General features: G+C 39.2%; 1 protein-coding gene across 1 annotated transcript; it reads left to right on the top strand.

Moving 5' to 3' along the window:
- Positions 1-2,702: 2,702 nt before the first annotated feature.
- Positions 2,703-25,917, top strand: LOC106663078 (nucleoprotein TPR). Its single transcript, XM_014387637.2, has 28 exons — positions 2,703-2,817; positions 2,916-4,685; positions 4,765-4,986; positions 7,010-7,294; positions 9,694-9,861; positions 9,919-10,303; positions 14,081-14,240; positions 14,469-15,234; positions 15,330-15,457; positions 15,516-15,803; positions 15,858-16,241; positions 16,305-16,445; positions 16,506-16,854; positions 16,915-17,101; positions 17,158-17,440; positions 17,498-17,908; positions 20,772-21,443; positions 21,504-22,210; positions 22,267-22,558; positions 22,616-22,927; positions 23,384-23,723; positions 23,789-23,985; positions 24,169-24,331; positions 24,394-24,513; positions 24,582-24,722; positions 24,785-25,102; positions 25,450-25,636; positions 25,713-25,917. The coding sequence occupies exons 1-28, from the start codon at positions 2,763-2,765 to the stop codon at positions 25,714-25,716; spliced, it is 9,435 nt and encodes a 3,144-aa protein (XP_014243123.1). The 5' UTR covers positions 2,703-2,762; the 3' UTR covers positions 25,717-25,917.
- The last annotated feature ends 237 nt before the right edge of the window (positions 25,918-26,154 follow it).

Raw genomic sequence — 26,154 nt, 5'->3', positions numbered from 1 at the left:
GTTTTCATGTGTCTCTGCTACTGTCATTTACATTTCTTTTTTCATATACTAGACCTATTATTTTTTCTGTTTGTCTCACTCTACTACTCTCTCTCTCTCTCTTTCTTTCTTTCTCTTTCTTTCTCAGCCTTCACTCTCTTACTTTTTCCTACTTTCTACCCCACTTTATCTTTTGACTCTCTTTCCATTGTCCTTTTCCACTTTTCCAACATAGTTGTTATTCTGTCTGTCTGCCTTTCTCTCTTCCCTCTCTCTCTCTCTCTCTCTCTCTCTCTCTCTCTCTTTCTCTCTTTCTTTCTTTCTCTCTTTTTCTGCCATTTTCTCTATCTATATTTTCCTTACTTTTGTCTCTTTATGATTTTCACCTTGTTTGATTTGTTTGTACTTTTCAATTGCTCTATCTCCATAACATTTTTTTCTTCCTCTTTGCATGTGTCTCTGCTACTGTCATTTACATTTCTTTTTTCATATACTAGACCTATTATTCTGTCTCTCTGTCCCACTCTCCTGTTTCACTCTCTCTCCCTCTTTCTCTCTCACTCTCTCTCTCTCTCTCTCTCTCTCTCTCTCTCTCTCTCTCTCTCTCTCTCTCTCCCCTCTCTCTCTCTCTCTCTCTCTCTCTCTCTCTCTCTGGCATTTTTTATATCTGTATTTTCCCTACATTCCTATTTTTATTCGTTTCCCCTAGCCAGATTTTTTTTTGTACTCCTTCACTGTTCAATCTCCATAAAAGTTTTTCTTCTCTTTGATTTCCTTGTTTTTCTCTCTCTCTATCTTACCCTCTCACCGTTTCGACGATACTACCGACCTCTTATCTCTGCTATTGTTATTTTCATTTTTTTTTCATATACTCGACCATTCTGTCTGTTGGTCACACTTTCTTTCTCACCATCTCTCTCACCTCTTTCTCTCTCTCTCTCACTCTCTTTCTCTCTCTGTCACTTTTTATATCTGTATTTTCCCTACTTTTCAGTTTTTATTCGTTTTCCCTTACTCGCTATTTTTGGACTTCTTAATTGTTCTATCTCTATAAGAGATTTTCTTCTTCGTTCTTTCTGTCTGTATGTTTTTCTCCCTCCCTATCTTACCCTCCCACATTTTCTACTACACTACCTACCTCTTATCTCTGCTACTGTTATTTTCATTATTTTTTTCATATACTCGAACATTCTGTCTCTCTGTCTCACTCTTCTACTCACTCTCTCACTCTCATCCCCCTCTCTCTCATCGCCGCTTTCTCTTTTCCTCTTTTCCTCTCTCTCACTCTCCCTCTTTCTTTCTCGCCCTTCACTCTCTTACTTTTTCCCCACTTTCTATCCCATTTTATTTTCTGACTCCGTCGTTTATTTCTCCTTCAATTATCCTTTTCCACTTTTCCTACATTGTTGTTATTCTGTCTGCCTGTCTCTCTCTCTCTCTCTCTCTCTCTCTCTCTCTCTCTCTCTCTCTCTCATTTCTCTGTTCTTTTTTCTCTCTCTCTCTCTCTCTCTCTCTCTCTCTCTCTCTCTCTCTCTTTCTCTGGCATTTTTTATATCTGTATTTTACCTACATTTCTCTTTTTATTCGTTTCCCCTAGCTAGATTTTTTTTGTACTTCTTAATTGTTCAATCTCCATAGTTTTTCTTCTTTTTGATTTCCGTCTGTATGTTTCTCTCCCTCTCTATCTTACCCTCTCACCGTTTCCACGACACTACGACCTCCTATCTCTGCTACTGTTATTTTCATTATTTTTTCCATATACTATTGGACCTATTACTCATAATCTCCCTCCCTCTCTCTCTCTCTCTCTCTCTCTCTCTCTCTCTCTCTCTCTCTCTCTGCTTCTCTCTCTTCTCTGCTCTGCTCTCATATGTTTATCTGTCCCTCTATCTATCTACTTATCCATCTAATTATTTATCTCTATCTCAATTCGTCTGCCTACCTATCAATCTCTTTCCTGCTCTCTTTCTCTCTCTCTCTCTCTCTCTCTCTCTTTCTTTCTGCTTCTCTCTCTTCTCTGCTCTCCGTATGTTTATCTGTCCTTCTATCGATCTACTTATCCATCTAATTATTTATCTCTATCTCAATTCGTCTGCCTACCTATCAATCTCTTTCCTGCTCTCTCTCTCGCTTTGCTTTTTCTGTTATTATCTTCTATTTTTGTCCTCCGTGTTTGTATGTTTGATTATAATTATGTGCTCTCTACACCCGATATCATATATTCTTTTCATCCCTGACTGTTCAAAACAGCGACAGACTAGAACGATCGGAAAATCACTTACACTTACAACTTGATTTTTGTTTTTCTTCAGAGAGCCTGAGAAGGAAGTCCTCGGCAAGAAGGAGGACTCTAAGAGAGGCCGGGCCCTTTCGAAAACGAAAAACCGAAAAACAAACAGGAGCAAGACGTCGAAAAAGAGGAAAGGTGTCAGCGGAGGCGGGGACAAAAGCGTCGAAAGGCGAAAGAGCAAAAACCGTTCTGTAAGCAGGTCAAAAAGCGCCGGCAGGACCGGTTCAAAAGGAAACATAAAAACCAAGCCGAAACCCTCGTCGAAATCGAGATCACCGTCCAAATCGAAAGATTCGAAAAAACTAAAAACCACAATATGTCCAAAAAAACGGATTAATAAAATTTAAACCAAAACCCGTCTTGTTTTTTATTTTATTTAAAAAATGAAAATTTTCCTTTCAAAGCCATATGGCTTTGATTTGTCATTTTAGATAGTTTATTTTTCTCATTGTGATTTAGAGGGGAGTGAATTTGAAAGCAGAAAAAGGTTGCAATGCCTCTCCGGAAGAAGAAATCGCATACGTCAAACGTCATGGATTGGTCAAAAAGTGAGTTTAACCGGTGGTTCCTTTACGTCGGGTTGTCAGTATTGAACGTATTGTTGCATTTTTTTGAAATAGGAAGGTCATACTTTTTTTGTTTCCAGAATCGGCCAGAGTTACTTGCAGAACTGGCACAAAGCTTTCAAAAGCGGAGTGCGCCTCTCCAGTGGATTTGGAACTCCGTACGATACAAAACAGAGGCGTGAACACTACCGAATCGTCTTGTAAGTCCGTCATGACGAGAAACGCTCTCGAAGCGACGGTCGATGAGGTACAGACTGTTCGCAGAAAACCCCACTGCCAGGTCGAAACCGCGGCCACAATGACTGACAAGAAAACACATAAAAAACCCCGGAGTAGAAAGTCCATAGAGAAGAGAAATTCGTACATGAAAGAGTTAAGAAGCCTTCTCCTAGGAGATTCAGAAGACAACGAGGATAATTCAGAAAACGCCACTGACAGCACTGATACTTTCAAATTCGACGCGAACGATTTCAACAGTTCCACGGATTCTTTCAACAGCGACAACAGCTTCGCCTCCTATGGCGACAATCTAACAGAAACCGATAGTTTAGACACTTGCACTTTTGAAACGACTTATTTCAACGATAAGGTTGAAAATAACACAAACGAAGAAGTCTTAGATAAAGACAAAACAGTCATCAGTGATAACAGCCCGGAAGAAAAACCCGATTCGGTTAAAGACGCAAAGAGCCAAAGGGCTTTTTTGATCCGAAAAGCTGCTTTAAAACAAGACCTGATGGAAAATAGTGAAAACTACGGGAAAAGCAAAACTAAACTGAGACAGATAATAAAGACAAAAGTAGAAAAGATGTTCGATGGCTTGGCCGAAGACAATTTTCAAACATTCGAGGAATCAGCCGAGGACAAGTGCGATATTTCCAACCAGGCTTTTTCCTCTTTGAAGTCTATCCTGGAGACACACGTCGACAGGATCGCACATAGTATGATCAACGAAAACTCGACAGACGGGAAAGTAGATGAGGTTGAAAATTCAGAAGATACCGACCCGGATGTTGAAGAATCTTTCAAGTCGATAGAGAGAAATTCCCTCTCACTCAACAATCTCATAGATTATGTTATGATGGTCAAAAACAGTTTAGGAGAACCTATGTTACACAGTAAAAATAAAAATTTAGAAATGATAGATCTATTAAAAGATCTAGAAAAAACTCCTGACTCTTCAGACAAATCTAGTTTAAACGTACCGAACGTAGTGAATAAACTATCCTCTGAATCAAATCTATCAACGCTCAGTGATATTTCGATTAAATCGAAACACTCAGACATAGATGATATTTCATTTGCAAATGTTTTAAAAGACGTCGAAACAGGCCGAGATTGTATGAACAAGCTTTCAGACGAGCTTTTAGAAGAATTTTGCATGGATCCGTTAAATTCACCGGGCTGTTCTTACATGTCTAACGATTTTCATTATAAGATGGTAAATCCTGGAAATTCTGACTATACTAAAATCGACCGGTTAAGCAAAGTTTCGGCTAAGTCAACGGAGAATAGTGTAAAAACGAAATGCAATGAAGTCAACAGGTTTCTTCACGAAAGGACGAAGACGAGCGTGATGAGAGACAACAGGTCGCAAAGGATTGGCGTAAAGCCGATTATCAAGGAAAGAATGGAAAACCGGACCAAACATAACCAATCAAAGGTTGAGACGAATAATCGCGAAATCAAAAGACCAGCGACTGAAAAGTGTTTCAAGGAGAACAAAACAAAAATGGCGAAATGGAAAAGTGATTCGACTATGGGCTTTGTGCCCACAGCGCCCGTGGATTCGAGTCCTACGATCGCGATAAACACCGACGAAGATCAAACACCGAAAGATTTCACAATCAGTAAGAATAGAAAAGAAACAATTTGGTAATTAAGTGATTTTGACTATAATTTTGTCTCATGCTTCCAAAATCTACCCAGCTGGGTTATCGGCTCAAGTCTGCGACGATGAGAAATCTGGAGTGGACGAAAAGGTGAAAAAGAGTACGGAACTGGTACAAAGCGAAACTTGCAGGACCGAAAGAAACGAGGCAACGAGCCAAAGTGAAACGATTTTCAATCGGGACGGGTGTTTCGGTTCGCCCGAAGAAGAACAGAGACGGAACGAAGAACAAAATCAACATTTCAAGAAAAATCCACGAGGTAAGACTTAAACAGTACACGAAAATTGATTTATATCTTCATATCCCTGAGAAAAATATAATAAACCTATTCAGAAACCTAGCAACCTTCCCAAAATACTTTTCAGGTCAATTTGCCTAGCATACGATAACCTTTTTGTTGAATTGTTAGTCAATTAGTTTAAAATAAACTATATAAAAAGTAAAACTCCACATTTATTCCAACGATTTCAGGATTTAGACGTTATTCTCTTACTATGCTATTCGTTTGACCAAATAGAGCATCCTATTTGTTATTTATTATATTACATTATACTTTATTCGAAGAGAATTTGAAACGTTAATGTAAAAATCAGCGAGAATGTTATAAATAAATTTTCAAAGTGTGAAATTACTAAACGCCTAAAAACGGATAAAAACAACAAAAGAATAGATAAATAAATTCTGTGTGTGTAGAGAGAGGGAGTGAGAGTGAGAGAGAGAGAGAAAGAGAGGGGAGAGCGAAAGAGAGAGGGAGGAGCGAACGAGAGAGAGGGGCAGAAGGAAAGAAAGTGGGAAAGGGAGAAGGAAAGAAAGTGGGAAAGGGAGAAAGAGAGTGAGAGAGAGTGGGTTGGGGATAGAGAACAAAGGAGAGATTGAGGCAGAGATAGATAGATAGATTGATACAAATAGAAATATAGACAGACAGTAAGTGACAGTAAAAAGAAGATTGAATGATTGATTGATTACTTTATTTGTCTATTTATTCAGAGAGAGAGATAGTGAGAGAGAGAGAGAGAAAGAGAGAGGGAGAGGGAAGTGAGAGAGAGGCAGGGAGCGAGAGGGAAAGTGTGAAGGAAAGAAAGAGAGAGAGTGAGAGAGAGAGAAAGGGAAAAAGAAAGGGAAAGTGTGAAAGAGAGAGAGAGAGAGAGAGAGAGAGAGAGAGAGAGAGAGAGAGAGAGAGAGAGAGAAAGAGAGAGGGAGAGGGAAAGAGAGAGGGCGAGGGAAAGTAAGAGAGAGGCCGGGAGAGAGAGGGAAAGTGTGAAAGAGAGAAAGAGAGAGAGGAGAGAGAGAGCGAAAGGGGGCACGGAGAGATAGTGGGGGAGAGAGAAAGAGAAAGAGAGAGGGAGAGGGAAAGAGAAAGGAGAGAGGGAGACGGAAGAGAAAGGAGAGAGGGAGAGAGAAAGTGAGAGAGGGGCAGGGAGAGAGGGAAAGTGTGAAAGAGAGAGAAAGAGAAAGAGAGAGGGAGAGGGAAAGAGAGAGAGAGTGGGTTGGTGATAGGGAACAAAGGAGAGATTGGGGCCGACATAGATAAATAGGTTGACAAGTAATATTGATAGTAAGTGGTAGTAAAAGAAAGTTTGATTGTTTGATTTATTATTTTATTTGTCTATTTAGTTTGAGAAAAAGAGAGAAAGGGGAGAGAGAGAAAATAAATTATATAGATAGAGAGTTACAGATAGTAAAATGTTTGATTTGTCTATTTATTTAGAGAGAAAAATTGAAAGTTGGGGAGAGAGACGGATAGAGATGGAGATTATATGGACAGTAGAAAGTGACGTACTAGAGAGAAATCGTGGGATAGAGAAAGGAAGAGTCAGACAGACAGAGTGCGTGAGAGAGAGAGAGATGTAAAGAAAGAGGCAGTAGAAGGAAAGAGGGTAAGAGAGAGAGAGAGAGAGAGAGAGAGAGAGAGAGAGGAACAGCTAGATAGACAGAATAGATTGACGAACATCTAACAACAAAGAGTGAAATGTAAACTGAATGAGAAGGACCTATAATAAGAAAGTAAGAACAAAGTGAAATTCATGTTTTTGAATCAGTTTAAAAATTACTTTTAATTAACTATTGGTCAACTTATTAACTTTTATTTCTTTGCAAAGCTTTACGTTTTGTGTTGTTATTATAAAAAAAATTTGGTTTGAGATATTTTGTTCAAGAAATGGACAGGTTTTTTCCCTGTAAAACTATGCTGCTTGTGGGGATGGGTGATTGTCCGTTTTGTAGAATTTGTGTATTTTTCTTTTGATAACATCGTCCACAATTTTCCCTTTGTTTTCTGATAGTGCCATTGAAACCCCCGTTAGAGGCCAGACCCCGGAAAAAGCGTACGAACCTGACCGCCGGAGGGACGAGGGATAAGAATTGGTTCGGAGTAAACGCGCCCAAAGGCGACACCCGGAAGAACGTGACCCAGAGCGAAATGAATGTCAAAATTCGTACAGCGAAGATGTCACCCTGGAAAAGCGATCCGGGTATCGGCCAAAGGCTCTCCTTGGATACGGGACCTGTAGAAAGAAACAGCGAAGGAAGTCAAGTACAGAATCAACCCCAAAGTCCCAATTCGAATGGTAAGATTAATCAGACGTATTTTTAATAAGTTTAAGAACAATTCTAGAATAAGCTGCTCACTGATCTCCCTCGGCATTAAGCTTCTTTGGTAAGCAAGAATAACTGCCAAATCAGGAAAACTGCGTTACAATATTGTAGATAAATCAATACTAACTAGTGAAACAAAACTCTCCAATCCTTTGTCATATAACCAAATCCTGGAATCGGGTGCCAGGTCATCAAGGAATCGTAGGTACAGCTACTCCGCAATGGCAAGACTAATCCTTCCTCGATCGCCCTTGATATAATTGAGGGTCGATTGGGTACTCTCACACTCTACATTTACGCTAATAAATAGCTTCGCTCTCAATATACACAATAACGAACCCAAAACGAAATATCTATAGAGTACTACATTCAATAAAAAATCCTTGCTTAAAAAAAAATCGTTACGGTTGACCAAATACTGGCTGCCGTGCTCAATACGATTCTTTCGGTATTCCTACACGTTCTCTATATGGCTATGGCAACCTCCATTCTCGCTAATAAATACATTCAACTTCAATATACACAAAACTAGGTATCTAATATAATAAAAACAGTCATGTTTCTTACAATAATCTGGGCAAAGGACCCACAATCACAATTCTAATACCATGTTCCTGTACGCTCTCTATAAGGAGCCAAGGAATGGCGATTAAGTGGGGACACTTTTTTTCTCTATATGTCGGATACATACGCGCTCTTTGGGCCAAAAGTAAGTGTTGGTGTGGTCAACCTCATGATTTATTCTTAATCGGGGAAAGATGATCTTTCTACGATTCAGATCCTCATCGGGCAACCTCTCGATGCTCTTGATACGTAAGGTTTAAGCCCTCATTTGCAATAAAAAAATTTTTTTGGGGGGGGGATTTTTTATTTCATTCCTTTAGAAGGCCGAGACCAAACCATAGTACTTATACCACAGTCATGTCGATACTGCTACATATATTTTCATAGATATACCGATATATACATATTTACTTCCGCTCATTTATCATGGTATTCTTACACAGAATTTTTACACATCTTCTAGTGACTAGGAGACCAACTGTAATACTTGTATCCTTCTTATTGTGTCGGCAGGTATAAAACCATTCATTAGGGGTACGGTGACTTCACAGAGCTTATACATTACTTTTATTTCTTCTGCCAGCTCTTGATGTTTACGCTTTTTCTCGGCTTCCGTTTTGCGAATGTTGTCCTTCAATGGTATTCCTACATTGATTACGACTAAGATTGCACTCTTTCCCCCCTCGTACTTAATATAACTACACTGCCCCCACCCAAAAAAAGAAAAACGACCGCCTGGTTTTTGCTCGAAACTTTGGAAATGCATTTTTGGGATTTTCTCAGTCTTTTAAGTCACAGACCTGGGCTAGGTGTCATGTTTTAGCAAATTTTACGCTGAACGAGATGGCTTTTTTAAATGTTTTCCTAGCTTCAGTCATTCATCAGTATATGCAAAAATTCGGGAACACACACATACACAAGTATGTATGTACATGTCGGCTACTCGTGTTACAAACTTTGCCAGTCGATTCTACATTCAAAAAGGAACCAAAAAGTCTTAATTAACTATGGTCTGAATCTCAACAGTTTCGGAGTTATTCCACTTTTTCTGATTTTTTAAGATTTCACGACCTTTCTTCAAATAAACAATGATAACTACAAAACTAAATGGTTTTGAACAAATCCGTTCATACCATTGAAAACTACGTTAAATTGCCAACAAGATGTGACCAATTGTAAACTTGTAAACGTTCGTAAAAATATGCGTTTTAGTAGCGAGAACTATGAAAAATAATTTTTTTCTCAAAGTTGAAAAACACTATGGTGATTTGGAAATAGATGTTTCCAAACATAGAGATCAGCAAATTTCAGAAAACGTACCCCATTTAATACCCTTTTCAGTAGTGCAATTGCTTTTTTAATTACTTTTTTCAAAGATGAAGAAACTCTGATGAAGGAAAAACCGTGGTATTTTGAACTTTTATGGCGGGGGCGCGTTTTTATATTTACGGTTGCTTTTATAATAAAGTAAAAACATTAAGTAGAAAATATGTTTATTCTTTTTAATTATTGCTTAAATGTTTTTCTAGGCAAATTTTGTGATTGTTTTTGTTTAATTTTTTTGTATTTCAACTTGAATTAAGTTTGGTTGGCAACACTGGAAGGCGGAACCTCCATAGTGCAACCCAGGTAGAGAACAGCAACCGACTATTTCGTTATACGTTCTAACCCTGTAACCCAATTGTTGTTATTGTCGATATTTTTTATATTGTAATTAAAAAATGATATCTAATTTAAAATGTGATAAGCTGTTCGGGCAAAATTGAACAAATCGTAACTCATTGTTTTTTTTAATTATAACGAGTAGAAATGGACGCCGAGGGATCGCAAGCGTTGCTTTTCAAGGCGGTCGACAAGGAGGAATTTGAGAAAATTGAAAGCCCTTTACGTGAAAAGATAGAAGCAGTGCTTAACGAACACATAGACGGTTATTTAACGGCCAAAGCGTGCTTTGTCTCCACAAAAATATCTCAAGGTAAAATCAAATCAAAATATGCCTTTTTAAACAAATAATCTCAAAATTGTATTTCAGAGGAGAAGATTAAAGATTTAGAAGAGCAGGTGAAAAATGTCAAGCAGGAAAGAGACGATTATAAGATTAAATTGGATGCTTTGACGACGCAGTTTGATGAGACGAGCAAAAGGCTTGCGGTTACGAATGTCCAGGTTAACAAGTTACGCGAGGAGGTTCAGCGGTTGGAGAAGTCTGTCGAAACTGTACGCCATGAAAGGGATGAGGCGGTCGATGAGAAGCAGATCGCTTCGAATGCGCTCGAGAGACGCGAGATGGAATTGGACCGGCTACGGGACAGCGTAACCGCCCTTAACGCTGACCTGAGGGTGGCTGTGGCCGCTCGCTGTGAAGCAGTGTCGCAAGCTGAGGATGTACAGGCCAAACAACTGGAACTGGAGTTTAAGTATGTTTTTAATTCATTTTTACTTTCATTTTAGAATAATTTTAAAACAGTAATTTAATACTTATCGTGCAAAGCGTCGGTGGTCTCAACGATTAAGGTGACTTACCACCATAAGGTAAAATTGGCGGGTTCGAATCCTGCAGCCTAGAATTCAAACCTGGCATACAATATTTTTTCAAAAAAAAAAAAAAAAAAAAAAAAAACCTAAGCATTCATTTAACCTTGTATTTGAAATATTCTCATTAAAAAGTAAATAAATAAAAAAGTTCTGATACTTGGTCTGCTTTTCCTTGCTGGGTTGGTTTGTCAGATGCTTTTCGATATTTCATCATCTTCAGTGTGTGTGTTTTTGTAAAGCGAGACTCTTTTAGTATGGATTTCTAATATAATGCGTTTTTCAAATTCTTCTTTCCTTCAGTTCACTTTGGTCTATACATTGTAAAAAATTGTCCATCTGATCTTCTTAGGCTAAGGCTAGGTAGCTGAGTTTGTGTTTTTTACCTGGTGGGCAGTGATTTCTGATCGTTTCGTTTGGACGAGGTTATTATTTCTGCAGTTTTTAAAAGACCTGCTCTATGGAATCTAAATGAGGATCTCCAGAAAATCGTAACTGCGTAGTTGACCTTACAGCAGTTTGAATTCACCTTCTAACATTCTTCGCAAGCCAACAATAGCAATCCAACTGTGTGCTTGAAAGTTGATAAAAAAATAAAAAATGCATGGATTTACAGACATTTGGATAACCAAGTGGCTATAAAAGTTCCAAATGATTTTAGCTCCAAACTACACTGGGAATGCATTATTTGCCTAATGGCCCTAGGAGACATGTTTAAAAAGCTGTCCTACAAAAAAAAAAAAAAAAAAAAAAACCTAAAGTAAACTAAGCAGGCATACCACAGAGCATGCTAAAGTTGAAACTGGAAAAAAAGGCTCGAGGAATAAAAAAGCACCAGCAGAAAGGAAGGTGACGGAACACTTTCTCCTCGAAAAAAAATGTTTTTATTTTTTTATTTTTTTTTGCATCAAAAAATTATACAGCCATGTTACAAAGAATATAGTTCATATTATATTTTCACAGACACATCATTTAAAAATTTTATTATCAAGTTATACACACTGGGATTCTTGAATAGAGCTCTACTTTCTGTAGTTGGGTGTTTTACTCCTTCTTTCTCCAGATCCTGGTAGAATTTATTTCTGGCTGACGAATGTTGGCTGGAGTTCATTATGTGTGTTAGGTACTCCTTTACTCCGCCTGTGACACAATTTGGGTGTTGTTTTATGCCAATCTTGTGAAGATACGCTGCGCAGATGCCATGGTTTGTTCTTAACCGATGTATGGTGGTTATGTCTTTTTTTGCCATGTCTTGTTTGTTAAACCACGGTATTGCTTTCATAAGTGGAAATAATGTTTTATAAGCCATTCCCTTATCCGAGGCAGAGTATTCAGTTTGCCATTCTATTTGAATTCTTGTTTCCAATATTTGAAAAAGGTCTGTATAAGGAATCCTTGTGATTCTAGGGGTGAGTAACTGTGTGGCATTTTTTGCAAGTTTGTCGGCTTTTTCGTTGCCGTAGATGCCTGTATGTCCTTTAATCCACACGAAGGAGACCTTTTTTTTAAAAGTGGAAAAGTTGTGGACAGTCTTTTTTTATGTCAGCTACAATATAATTCTTAATGTTAGTAAATGTGTTTTGCAAGCACTGGAATGCAACGAGGCTGTCTGTGCAAATAATATGATTCGTTGTAGGAAGGTTAAGTGTAAAGAAAGTTAAAGCTGCCTTAATTGCTAATAATTCCGCCGAATAAATTGATATCTCTGCCGGCAAAGGAATTGATTCCCCTTTATTGATGCTAGGGCAGAACCAGGAGCATCCAACCTTAACAGACATGAGGGATCCATCGGTGTAAACAGTTAAGTGGTCCTTAGGGAAAAGTTCCTGAAGATCAGCAAGCACTCGTTGATTAACCGCTACGGGATTTTGTCCGGAGAAGTCTTTTAGTATATAGCAATTAAGGGGGTTTCTTATTATTTTTAGCTCTGTAGAGAAAATTGGAAGGGTATGTCTTTGTTCGATTTTTTCTTGATATTTTGCCAGAGAGGAAAACTCTTGGTAATCGGTGGAGGTTTTTTCTTTTGCCAATATTTTTTTGTTAGATTCATTATGGACAAATAACAGATGCGCTGAACTAGATGTTTTTTTTAACACAAACTGTCCTGCCAGTTTTTCTCTTCTATGTGACAGTTGGTTGATCGTTACACATTCAGCTTTGATGGCATCATTGGGGATGCTCCTAAGAGATCCCAAACAAGTTTGAGAGATTTGTGCTATATGATGTCCAATTTCTTTAATTTTGATCTAGAAGAAAATGCTTGTCAGCTCATTTTCCCTAATTCTATTTTCTGAGCACTGGTGTAGAGTGGTTAAAAAGAGCAAATCTTTGCATCTTTATGCAAGGCAGGCAGTTGGATCACGAAATGTGATTACTAAATAGCAAACCAATTTTTTTTTTACCTTTTGCAATAACTTTGACATTTTTTGACCAATTTAAAATCCGATTGCACTATAGTTTACCACATAAAAAATGATGTGTCAGGATCAAGTTGAAATGGGCCTGATGTACCCTGTGTAATTTTTCTCAAAAGAAAGGTAAAAATTTGAAACTAGACTAAAAAATATTAAACACATTTTTTTAAAATATTCCTGATAGCTTCATTCGTTCAAATGAAATGCAACCCGGCTATCTAAAAAGGACACCTTGTATATTTATTGTTCATTAATTCATTGTGACATTTTAACCGTTATTTAGTTTTTTTGCATTTTAAATTTTACACCCCACATGTAATATGTTATATTATTATTATTATTTGAAAAATGGCAAAAAGAGGGAAAATCTGAAGGTTGTAGGTTGAGATGAGGAGTTGATGTCCGAGTGATTGAAGTCATGATAGCTCAAGTGGTTAGAGAAGGCAACATATTGAGCCAAATGTCGTGGGTTCATGGCACTTTTCCATCTCGACCCAGACTTTAGATAAAAAGAATAATTAATTGGATTATGTCAATTATATTGTCAATTATGACCGCTAAACATATATTATTTTTTAGACAATATCTACCCCTACCTCCTTTCCTTCCCCATTCCTTCAAAATAAAACATAAACAATTCACTAGTTTCGTGGTCCGCTTGACCAATTAATATATTACAATTAATTAAGGTTTTCAGTTGAGATAAAAAAGTCAATGGCACGAGCGGGATTCGAACCCACGATATTCGGCTTGATACTCTACTCTACCACTTGAGCTATTGTGACCTTGATCCACTCGGACATCAACTTCCCATCTCAACCACACCTTTTTGAATTTTCCCTCCTTTTTGCGGCGTATCAAGCCAAAGATTGTGGGTTCGTATCCCGCTCGTGCCATTGACTTTTTTAACTCAACTGTAAACCTTAATTAATTGTAACATATAAACAATAAACATTAAAAATCTCACTAATATTCTCAACGTGACACAACAGTGACACGACTTCACAGAAACACACACTTTGAGTGATTACAAATATATACACCTGAAATTTCTATATTGTGAACATCTTTATATAAATCCGTATGTTATATGTATTTTTATAATTTAGTTTATAAATCCCAGGCCCTGGATATCTCAATAAGGGTCGAAACGTTAGCATGATAAATAAAGTTTTTCTAACCTACATCGCACCAAATCACATCACATGATCTTTAAATAATAATAAATCATCATTATTATTTTTAAAGGGAAAAACGATTTGAATCGGAAAGGACTCTCCTGAACCAACAAATCATCCAATTGACAGCTGATCTAGGAAGAGCCAATGATGAACTCATGAAGCAACGCCGTGAAGCGACGACATCAATGATAGCACTCCAGACAAAAATTACTGAAAAGGAAGAAGAGGTAAATAATATTGGTAATAAAATAAGGAAAATATTCATTTTCAATTTTTTATGCAAAGACGGTTGAGAAGAAAAATTAGTGTGATGAGTTGGATTCGAACCCACAACCATCGGCTCGTGACACTAATTTTTATTCTCAATTGTCTTTCCATAAAAAAATTGAAAATAATAATAAACCGATAACTGATTAAATAATTCAACCAATGGTATAAAATAAATTGTTTTCCAGTTGAAAATCTCCAAGGATCAATTTTCGAAACTCCAAGAAATAAATAGCGACATGATGGACAGATTGGAAGAGCTTGGAAACAAGTTGAAGACGCAGGTCGAAAAGGAGAACGCGATAATTACAAACTTTGAATCAGAGGTGAAGTCGCAGACGAAGTTGGCGGACTTGTACAAAGAAAGGCTTGAAGAGTCCGAGAACAGGTCTGTCGAGCTGTCCGGCGCTGTGAAAGAACTCCAGCGACTCTTGCAAGAGGCGTCCGAACAGCACGGCATACTCGAGACGAAACTTTCCCAACAGGAGCAAGACACGAAAGCGACATTAAAAGCGAAGCAAGAGGCGATATCGGCTCTCAAAGAAGAACTGAGACACGCGAATATTTTACTCGAAGCCGTGAAGCAAGAATCGTCCGAAGCCGCCGTAAGCAGGCTCTCCCCTATGGCAGCGTCTGCCAGTAAACTCTTAAAATCGGGCCTTACGCTCACCCAGCTGTATACAAAGTACGCTGAAGTATCGCAGGAACTTATCGTTTATAAAAACGAAAACGAACACATGAGAGAATACATGGCTAAAGTGCTCGATGACATCAATGAAAAAGTCGCTGTTTTGAAGAAGCAAGAAGAAGACTATACATATGCCGTTGAATCGATGGAAATGCTAAATAAAAAAGTGGAAGATCTCGAATCAGAACAATCTAAACTTATGAAAGAAAAAGGAGAAGCTGAGGCGACCGCAGCGTATCTTCTTAGAGAAAACAAAAGACTGAACGGTAAAATATTCAAATTTAAGAAATTTATCATTATGCACATACGAAATAAAGAACATCCCAAACATTCATGGTGTTTTTATTTGAACATTTTTAAGGGAGTGTGTCAGACCTAGGACGTCAAGTTTGCTTTTTATTACGTGAAGTAGAAGCCGCCAGGGGCAATCATGTCCCGTTGCACGATGATCCGGAAAAATCTAAAGCCGATGTCGTTACAACATCGGATGTGAGTATATAAACAAATACAATATTTAATGAAAGATTACATGTTTTTTTCCCCACAGGTTATTTCTAAACACTTGGTGACATTCAGCGACATCCAAGAGCTCCAGCTGACGAACCAGAAACTCCTCGCGGCGCTAAGAGAGATCAGCCAAGACAAAGAAGAAGTCGAGATGGGCCGCGAGAGCGAGCAGGTCGTCGAACTCAAAGGAGAAATTGAAAGGGCCAAGGCAAAAGTGACAGACTTACAAGAAAGGGAAAAATTCCTCGAGAAAGAACTTGAAGTGATTAAAAGTCAGAGAGATGTTTACCAACGGCTGTTTAAACAACAGAACAAAGGACAGACTGATGTAAGTATATACACGACAGACAGATGGTATGTTACTCATCGAGGAAATTTCTAGGAGAACGGTGCTGCAAGCGTCGACGAGCTTCAACAGAAATCAGACTCGCACTCAAACGTACCCGTAGGCGAGACAGACGATGTTAAAACTCTCAAAAACATGCTTGACGAGTTGAAGCGCGAACAGGAGATCTATCGCAACGAGCGAAATACCAATGAAAAAATGCTCAATGAGAGTTTGTCCAAAGTGAAAGAAGAATTGAGCGAGTCGATCAAGGCGTGCTCTGAAGCCGGTGCGCGCGCTGTTTACATGACGGAAAAATGCAAAGCTCTCGCGAAGCGTGTCCAGTCGCAGGCTGTTGAACTGGAAGCGTCCGAGAAACGTTGCGCCAATTATGTCGTTACTATCGGCAAACTCGAAACCAACTTAAAAAATACAAGAGATGTAAGTTTTTTTACTGTATAAAATTTTTAGATTTAAAGGTTTAATTTTTTGTTTAATTTTTAGGAAGCTTTAAACGCGTTAAATAAATTATCAGTGACTGAAGTTACTCTAGCTAACGTACAACAGGAAAATCAATTGTTAAAGGACAACGAGAGAAGGATGCAGATGGAAAGGAACATCAATCGTAAGGAAAAACACGGCCAGGTAAATTATCCATTAGTACAAAACAGCGTAAATATTTATAAATATTTTATAAAAAAATAGGAGCTGCTTATGGCGAACCTTGAAGCTCTTAAAATGAAATTTGAAAGTTCTGAAGTCGAAGCGAGAATGAGGCTTGAGAAAAGACTAGACGACGCGAATGTCGAGTGTACGTCGTTGCGCAGGAGGCTCCAGGAAGAGCAGGACAGGCTGACGAGGAGGATCGAACTACTCGAGGAACAGATGAAAACGGCCAAACAGCGCCTTGACGAGGAGAGAATGCTCAAAGAATCGATCGCTCAACAGCTTGAGCAGGCGAGGCAAGACGTGAAAGAAAGGGAAGATCGTATCGACGAGATGTCGAATCAGCTCACGTCGGCGATTAACAAATCTCAGCCTGTGCTCGACAGAGGTATTTTATTTAAAAACAAAGACAAAAGGAATTTGGTTCATGTTTTTATTTTTTGTATAGAAAATAAAATCAAGGAGTTAGAGAGCCAACTGCGCCTGAAAGAATCTTCAATCGAAGGGCTCAATGAACAGTTAACCATGGCAAAAAAATGTCAACAGGAATTTTCAGAAGTATCGCTCGGTATTGAGAAACAGTTGACTGAAGTGACTGAACAATATGAACAGCACAAAGCCGAATCTGACAAAACGTACGTTATAATGTGCATAAAACGTTTAAAGTTGTTTATAATTTTTTTTTTTTTAGAATTTCTGAATTAACAAAAGCCAATGCGGATCTTAAAGCATCGGTTCATAATCTTGAAATAAAGCTCAAGACTTCGAACGCCGCGGAGACTGAAAGTCGCGTCCAGAGGGAGGCCGAAGTCACGAGCTTGAGGAGCCGTGTCGAGGCGTTGAACAAAGAATTGGACATCGCTAAAACAAGCCTCGCAGCCGTCGAAAAAGAGGGACAGGAAGCTACGAGACGGGCGAGTGACGCTCAAGAAAAAGCCTCATCGCAAGTCTTATTAAACGACAAACTTTTAACGGTAAGTAAACAATAACATCAAATAATATTAAAGTTAGTAATTGTTTTCTTTAAACAGGAAATGGACCAGCTTAGAAGCGAACTTTCAGACGTGAAAGCTGAACTTGCGACGATGACGGGCGAGAAGGACAGACTCGTTCAGACGAATCAACTCGAAAAGGAAGCGATGCAAGTTAAGATCGAACATTTGGAATCGGCCGCGAAAGCGAGCGACGAGAAGATCGCCGAGCTTACAAAGTTGAACGACCTTCTCCAAGACCAGCTCCAAGAACTCGGGCTCAAAGTGTCCATCTTGGACAGTTCGAAGAGCGTCGGGATGGAGGACATGCTCGAAAACAGCCTCTCGAGTGACACCGTGAGGGAATCGGACAAAATGCTAGAGGTCATGAGGTTCTTGAGGAAGGAGAAGAGTCTGGCCGTAACACAGGCTGAATCGCTGAAAGCCGAAAAACTGCAAATGCAAGCCGAGGTATTTAATAAGATTCATTCAAGTTTTACTTCTTTTGTAATTTGGTTGTTAAAGATAATTTTGGCCTGCCTGGATTGGTCTGATAGGCGTTAGAAGTGGTTAGGAATGGTTTGTTTATTGTAAAGGTGCATACACACTAAGAAAATCTTGACAAAAAAAGAACCATTGGCTTCATTGGCCTTGATTTGATTGATGTGTATACGAGGCGATTCTGAGCCAACGAAATGGTTGGCCTTGATCGAAGTTTGAACTTCAGGAGGTAAGGCAAAAGTCGGGACTCTTGATTGCGATTCCACATGTCCAAATCTCTTGGCACCGACCCGATGGTTTGATGAGGATGAGATAAGGATGGCCAATTTGGCGACCAACGTATGGTCCCATATATTGGTTTTCTTTCATTGACTGAGATTTACTTAGTGTATGATATGCTAGGTTTTATTATTTGTTAAAATTTCAAAGAGCGGAACTTGCCCTGTCTCCCAATTGGAATTTCCTGCTAGGTTACTTTTGAAAATAGCCTATTAAGTAAAAATTTTAAAAAATATGTCATTTACAAATAATAATAGATTTATTTTGTTTATTGTTTAAAAAAAACTAAAGAAAATTTTAAAAATTAAAGAATCTAAGAAACACCCTTGCTACAATACGATTCCACATGTCCAAATCTCTTGGCACCTCGATCCTCTCGGTCACCAACTTCCCATCTAAACCACACCTTTTGAATTTTCCCTCCTTTTTGCCATTTTTCAAATGTGTAATCGGATTGGATTCTCGACGACAAATGAAATGGCCACGGAGAGCTTTAGTGAAGTATACTTCATTTTAAATCATTAAATTCACTAATTTCGTGGTCCGCTTGACCAATTAATATATTACAATTAATAAAGGTTTTTATTTGAGATAAAAAAGTCAATGGCACGAGCGGGATTCGAACCCACGATCTTTGGCTAAGTCCGCCGCTGCTCTACCACTTGAACTATCGTGACACTAATTTCCCATCTCAACCCCACTTTTTGAATTTTGCCTTCTTTTTGCAATTTTTCAAATGTCGTGTAATCGGATTGGATTCTCGACGACAAATGAAATGGCCACGGAAAGCTTTAGTGAAGAATACTTCATTTTAAATAATTAAATTCACTAATTTTGTGGCCCGCTTGACCAATTAATATATTACAATTAATATAGGTTTTTATTTGAGATAAAAAAGTCAATGGCACGAGCGGGACCACGTACCATGAAATTAGTGAATTCAATGATTAAAAATGAAATATACTTCACTAAAGCTCTCCGTGGCTATTTCATTTGTCGTTGAGAATCCAACCCGATTACACACGACATTTGAAAAATAGCCAAAAGGAGGAGGGAAAATTCAAAAGGTGTGGTTGAGATGGGAAGTTGGTGTCCGAGTGGATCGAGGTCATGATAGCTCAAGTGGTAGAGCAGCGGCGTATCTAGCCGAAGATCGTGGGTTCGAATCCCGCGTGCCATTGACTTTTTTATCTCAACTAAAAACCTTAATTAATTGTAATATACTAATTGGTCAAGCGGACCACAAAATTAGTAAATTTATTATTATTGTTATTATTATTTTTTTTTAAACCCTAACCATCCCTAACAAAGTTTATTAGTACGAATTTAAACTTGGCATGGCAAAAACACTGGCCCCGTGAGAGTTCATATAACCCTGTAGTTCAAATTTTTATTTTAATTTTTTGCCATAAAAAATTAAAAAAAAAATTGCTGAGGGTGTTTCTCAGGGTCTATCCTATGTCATACATTTTTTATTATCTTTCTAAACACACCCCTTATATGGGTGTAAAGGGCTGACTGACATTGCATTATACGTATCTTCCTGAACTCTAAGCGCTATAGAAAAGCAATTAAATCTCACTTTAAAAAAATCTATTTTTCTATAATATGCGAAAGTTAGGAATAAATGCAATGTTCTTCTAAGCATGCTTATCATGGAGCACCTCACTTGACCAACAAGCTTCAAAAAGCTGTAGTTTATTCAAAATAAGTTTGGAAGGCTTGCTATGTCGTCTCCACGGTACACAAACCTTTCTGACCTCTATATATCCACTGGAATTCCATGGCTCAAAGAAGTAATTTTGCAAGGGATGACTCTACCTTAAGTAGAGCAGGTAGTAAAACAGGAATAAACTATAAGCATAGAAGGGTGAAACATTAACGACTGTTATTATCTCCATAACAACATTTTTCACAACCCCCCACATTCTAGACATTAAAAATCATATTACACATTTATTAGAGCTTTGTGGGTTTTTCACGATAATTTTTCCCATAAACTATGTATGTATTTTACTATTTATGTAAAATTAAATTACAATTAATTAAAGTTATCAGTTGAGATAAAAAAGTCAATGGCACGAGCGGGATTTGAACCCACGATCTTCGGCTTGATACGCCGCTGCTCTACCACTTGAGCTGTCGTGACCTCGATCCACTCAGACATCAACTTCCCATCCCCACCACACCTTTTGAATTTTCCCTCCTTTTTGCCATTTTTTAAATGTCGTGTAATCAATTTGATTCTCGGCGACAAATGAAATGGCCACCGAGAGCTTTAGTGAAGTTCAGTTGAGATAAAAAAATTTTCCCAAATTCGAATCCCGTTCGTACCATTGACTTTTTTATCTCAACTGAAAATCTTAATTAATTGTAATATATTAATTGGTCAAGCGGACCATGAAACTAGTGAAGTAAAATTAAATCTTCATATGCGCTGTTTGCATGAAGAAGACACAGACCCCTGCCACTTTACCCTCGAAAATATGTTAATAATTGGTACTGTATACAGAAGAAATCTGATCAATAAATTTATTTACTTTATTAATTTCAGGTTGAAGTATTAAGAAAACAGTTGGAAGAATCGAGGAAAGCTCTTGAGACTGAAAGGCAGTCGAGCGACACCCCGTCTATCGCTGCGGAGAGACATGCACAGCTCTTAAGCAAGGTTGAGACTTTAAATCAACTCACCGAGAACAACAAATCACTGCGTGAGGACCGCGACAGGCTAGCGAAAAGGTTAAACGAGGTCGAAACTGAACTCAAGACATTGGATGAGACCGTCGTCAACCCGTCTAGGAAAAAGACCAGCGAGCTCGAGGCAGTCGTTGAACAGCTCCAGACAGAAATCACGGCCCTACGGGGCGAGAATAAACGTTGGCAGGATCGTGCGAACCAGCTGATCGAAAGGACGAATAAAAACCCGGACGATCTCAAACGGCTGACTCAAGAGAAAGAAAACCTGACGAAACAACTCGGCATCGAGCGAGACATGTCGAAATTGGCGAAGCAGAAGGCCGACGAGCAGATCGCCCAGTTGAAACGCGAGAAGGACGATTCATCAAACACGCTCGTCAGCCTTGAGAAACTTTTTAACAGCGCTAGAGCCGATCTCACCACCGCCAAAGAATCTGAGGCTAAAGCCAATGAAACAGTGGCCAAACTTGAACAGGAAGTCGGAACTCTTAAAGCCCAACTTACCGAAATAACCAGCAAAGAAGTTCAGGTAAATTTTTCATATTTTACTCATAAAATTGTTTTCTTATCTTTTATTTTATATTTTTAGATAAGGCAAATAGCTAAAAAATACAAACTTCAATATCAACAGTTATTGACTAATTTCGAGGAGAAAAATAAAGCAGGGCCTTCGACTTCAGAGGCTGAAGAGAAGGTGAAGACCCTCACGGAACAGGCTGCCGGATTGGAAACTGAAAATGAGACGTTGAGACGTGAAAACGAGTCGCTGAAGGCGAGTGTCGTTGAAAGGGAAGAGAGGGCGAAAACACTGTTGAAAAACGCTCGTTCTCGAGTTCAACACCTCCAGGAAGAGAACAAAACTCTTATCAAAGAGGTTGCGGAATCTAGGTCGAGACGAGGTGACACGACTACTCCGGCAGAGATGAGAATCTACGAAAACAGGATATCGAGGTTGGAAAAGGAAAAAGAGGAGGAGACGGCGGAAAAGGACAGACTCGGAAGGGAACTCGAGGTCATGACGCAAAGGATGAACTTGATACAGCGCCAATTAGACAAGCAGCAGGTTACCAAACCGTCGACAAGCAGTGGCGAAAAAATGTCCAATGATCCGCCGACGGCCAATATAAAACCGATGGCTGGCTTGTCGGCACCTACGACGAAACAAATCCAGCCTCAACAAGCCGTCACAGTCACACCTTGGAGAGAAACTCCTTTCGCAAGCATTCGGCCGATGTCACAGCAGGCCAGAACTGTCGTTGTACTTCCCACTAGTCAATCGTCATCATCCAATCAACCGTGAGAACAAGTTTAATTAATTTTTTTTTTAGCAAGTACAATGAGTTTTGTTTTAGGGTACTGGTTGCACCTCAACAGCAGGTTGTGCATACAAGCAGTAACTGCGAAGGACTCTCCTCTTCACCGACTTCCTCGCACATTGATTGCATGCCTGCTAGCAGTTCAGCAGTACACAGTATCCACCAAGCGCAGCATACAGTTATTATAGGACAGCATATGGAAGCAGAAGGTGTCGGCTGTGACGAAATGGCATCCCAGCCTCCGACACACCACGTCCAGCCGAACCCCAATGTCTCCATTGCACTCGTCCTTCCTCAGCCGACGCCGCAACAGCAAGATCAAGAACAGGTCAGTTGTAAAATTAAACTTATATTTGACATGATGAATTTAAACTTTGCGTTATAGGCTGAAGCAGTATCAGCAGAGAATAATGGCGTCGTTTCGGCGTCGAACGAGGAACAAGAGTCGGAACAGTCGGTCTCGGCTTCGAATCACAGCACGTCGGTCGTCGGCCCAACTTACTACAGGTCGGTCGACGAGTCGAGCGGTCCTGTTGCATCGAGCCAAGCCGAAGGTTCAAGCAGTAGTATGGCTTCAGTAGCGGCAAGCAGCCAACAGGCTGCTAGCAGCACTACATCAGTCACGACTTCAGTAGCACCGGCAGTAAAACGCCCGATGACTAGTCAAGAAGATTCGGACTGTAAACACCTACCCCCTGTAAGAAATAATTTCAAGTAAACATTCGTATTTTACAATAAATTAAGGTTTTTAGTTGAGATAAAAACCTTAATTAATTTTAATATATTAATTGGTCAAGCGGACCACGAAATTAGTGAATTTAATGAATTAATAAAATGAAGTATACTTCACTAAAGCTCTCTGTGGCCATTTCATTTGTCGCCGCGAATCCAATCCGATTACACGACATTTGAAAAAGGCCAAAAAGGAGGGAAAATTCAAAAAGGTGGGGTTGAGAATGGGAAGTTAGTGTCCAAGTGGATCGAGGTCACGACAGCTCAAGTGGTACAGCAGTGGCGTATCAGGCTGAAGATCGTGGGTTCGAATCCCGCTCGTGCCATTGACTTTTTTATCTCAACTAAAAACCTTAATTTATTGTAATATATTAATTTAATGAATTCGTATTTTACTTTATTAAAAAATCTTTTTCGTCAGAATAAACGAGGCAGGATGATGACGACTGGAGAGGGAAGCGGAGAAATGCTCCTAAGGGCGGACGGTCTCGAGGTGGAGTATCAAGTTCCAACGAGTTCGCAGAGAGACCAGGAAGACGACGTGCTCGTGATAAGCGATGAAGATGATATGCCTGATGACGGCGTGATGGAAGATGGTCAAGAATTCGAGGAAGAGCCGGAAGAAGAATCGAGATACCTTATCGACGCTTACGGCCAGGACGGACAAGATATGGCCATGACTAGCTACGAAGAAGGCGACGGACCTGACATCGATGAAGGTTCGACGACTGACCAAGATAACAATGAAGTCGACATTATAAGTAATATTACTAAATACAATTTTCTTCCCAGAGATATGCTAATTTTTTTAAAATATAATTTAAAGATGATAGCAATGAAGTACCGAATCGATGTGAAAGCAGTCATGGCGGAAGTAGCGCAGAAGGTAGTGGCAGCGGGATGGAAGGCGTTGCGACGACGGGGGGAGGTGAAGCAACCAGCTCTTTAGGGTCGACGACAACCAGCCAATACCAAGTAAGCAGAAGGCCACCGAGCGTTCCCGTAAGGCATCACATGATTTTGGTGAATATAAATTTCAGGTTTTTGTGTTTATCATTTTCCGTCTAATCACCGATTATGATAGTTCACACTAACCCAAGACACGAAATCTAACCGAATTACGATCTTTTTCAAGTTCGTTATTACACTCACACACTTATCGATGTTTTTTTAAAAATATTTTTGTTCTAATATTTTGTGTTTTAGAGTTATGAAGATCCTGGCGATGATTCTATTGTACCCTCCACCCCGACACTGTTCGTTCCAAGACGTACCGACGGATATGGGGAAGCTGTGTCGTCACCACATGTACCAACAGCTAGATTCACATTCACCGACTCTGGCACATCCAACTCCAGTCGTCCTCCAGGTAATGCCAAATTTTTGTAAATTTTTTTTTTAAACCTCATTTCTTTTGTTTTGGGAAATTAGTCGCAGGCGTGGCGCAGGTAGCGTCTGAAGGCATGGATGACACGAGAATGGATTTGTCACAGTTGGACGAAGGTACTGGGCGTAGTGTACCAACCACGCCTTCTCACGTTTCTCCTCAAGGTAACTTAATTTAATTTTTAAAAGTATTAAGAATGAGCTTATTTTTTAAATTTATTTTTGTTTTTTAGAGCCGAATCCTTGCGAAATCGGACAGAGTTCAGTTCAAGATCTTGCAGTTCCAGGCGGAAGCGAAACTCAGGAGTCGGGGATTACAAGCGACCCGGCTTCCGAGCAGCAGAACGACACAAACAACGACGACAACGGGGACGGTTCGTACTTTAATTTATAAAATCATGAATAGCCACAAAAAAAAAAAAAAACTTGTTTGTAGGCGTGAGTAGCGAGACGGAGAAACCGCTTTCGAATTCGCCAGCTACAATAGCTTCTCCGGACCCTGAAGAAGAGGGCAGAGAGGCGGAAGCGAGTCCGACGGCTAGGTCTTCGACGTCGTCTAACACCGTGCAACCAGCAAGCCCTATGAATCCGAGGTCGTCCAGCTCAACTAGCTCAGCGCACCAGCAGGGCCACAACCAACACCTTCCGCAGAAGCGCAACCGACATCCCAAATCGACCCCGACCCGCGCCAACGCTCCGACGCCGATCGTTTGGGACACCACCGAGCCGACCGTCTCCATGGCACCTATGAGAGGTACGCTTAGCTTTTACCCGATATCCGAAATTTTTTTTCAGATCATTAAGCTCTTACAAAGCTTTATAGGTAACTGGCATAAAAGAAATGAGGAACGCAGGTCGAAATTTATGAGAAGATAATTGTGTTCTCTTCTTTTTTCAAGATTTTAATTACAAGACTGTCCTTTATTTGAAGATTAGTTAGTTCAGATTTGTGAGTGTTGTTTATATACGGTAGCATAGAACCTGAGGCCTGTTTTGTTTCAAAAAATTTAAGGAAGTCCAAAATAAAATCATTATTTTTGGTTATTTAAAGGATTATTATAAATGATCTTTCGACTTGTTTAACCTTACGTTTATTTGCAGAGGTTTACTTTTCTGGCAATCAAAACCGCAACCTCAATCATAGAAACGTGATGGGGAGGGGCATCGGTTCGAGCGGTAACCTGATGGAATTGCGCAACACGAGCGGACGTGGCTTGCGGCGGCTCAGAGGACCCAACCTGACCTACCATTCATTCCATCTCAGGGGTTCATTTCAGAACCAGCCGCGGTAAGTTGTCAAATTTTTTTTTTCTTTTTTTTATAAACTAAACGACTTTTTCTAAACAAACAATTTAATGTTTCAGGTGATTGTCTGGCTTTTATTCAGGCACGGATGTAAATAAAAGTTTCTTATGATAGTTGAAACAATTTCTTCTTTTTTTTCTCTCTTTTATTTCTCTTGCTTTTATTTTGTATGTATGCTTACACTTAGTGGAAATTTAGGCCAAGGATTTCATAAATATATAAATAAATGTTAGAATAAAAATAAACAGCTTTTTACTTTTTACACTTGGCCATTTATTTTTTATTATGATTTATTTTTTTGAAAAGAAGATGAAATAAATAGGTTGGTTGCAGCTGGGTTGGTGGCCCCTCGGGCCAGGGCAGAAGTTTCTCTTCACATGTTATGTAAAAAGAAGTTCGCTTCGTAAGTAAATTTTTTCTAGTGGCTAATGCTACAACACAGTCAAAAAAAAAAAAATAAATAAATAAATAAATAAAAATTATAGATTTGCCCTTTAACCC

This window comes from Cimex lectularius, unplaced genomic scaffold, assembly GCF_000648675.2.
Source record: "Cimex lectularius strain Harlan isolate CLEC.00 unplaced genomic scaffold, Clec_2.1 scaffold311, whole genome shotgun sequence".
Taxonomy (NCBI): Eukaryota; Metazoa; Arthropoda; class Insecta; order Hemiptera; family Cimicidae; genus Cimex; species Cimex lectularius.
Note: the sequence above shows the minus strand (reverse complement) of the source record. Positions and strands in the feature narration are given on the sequence as shown.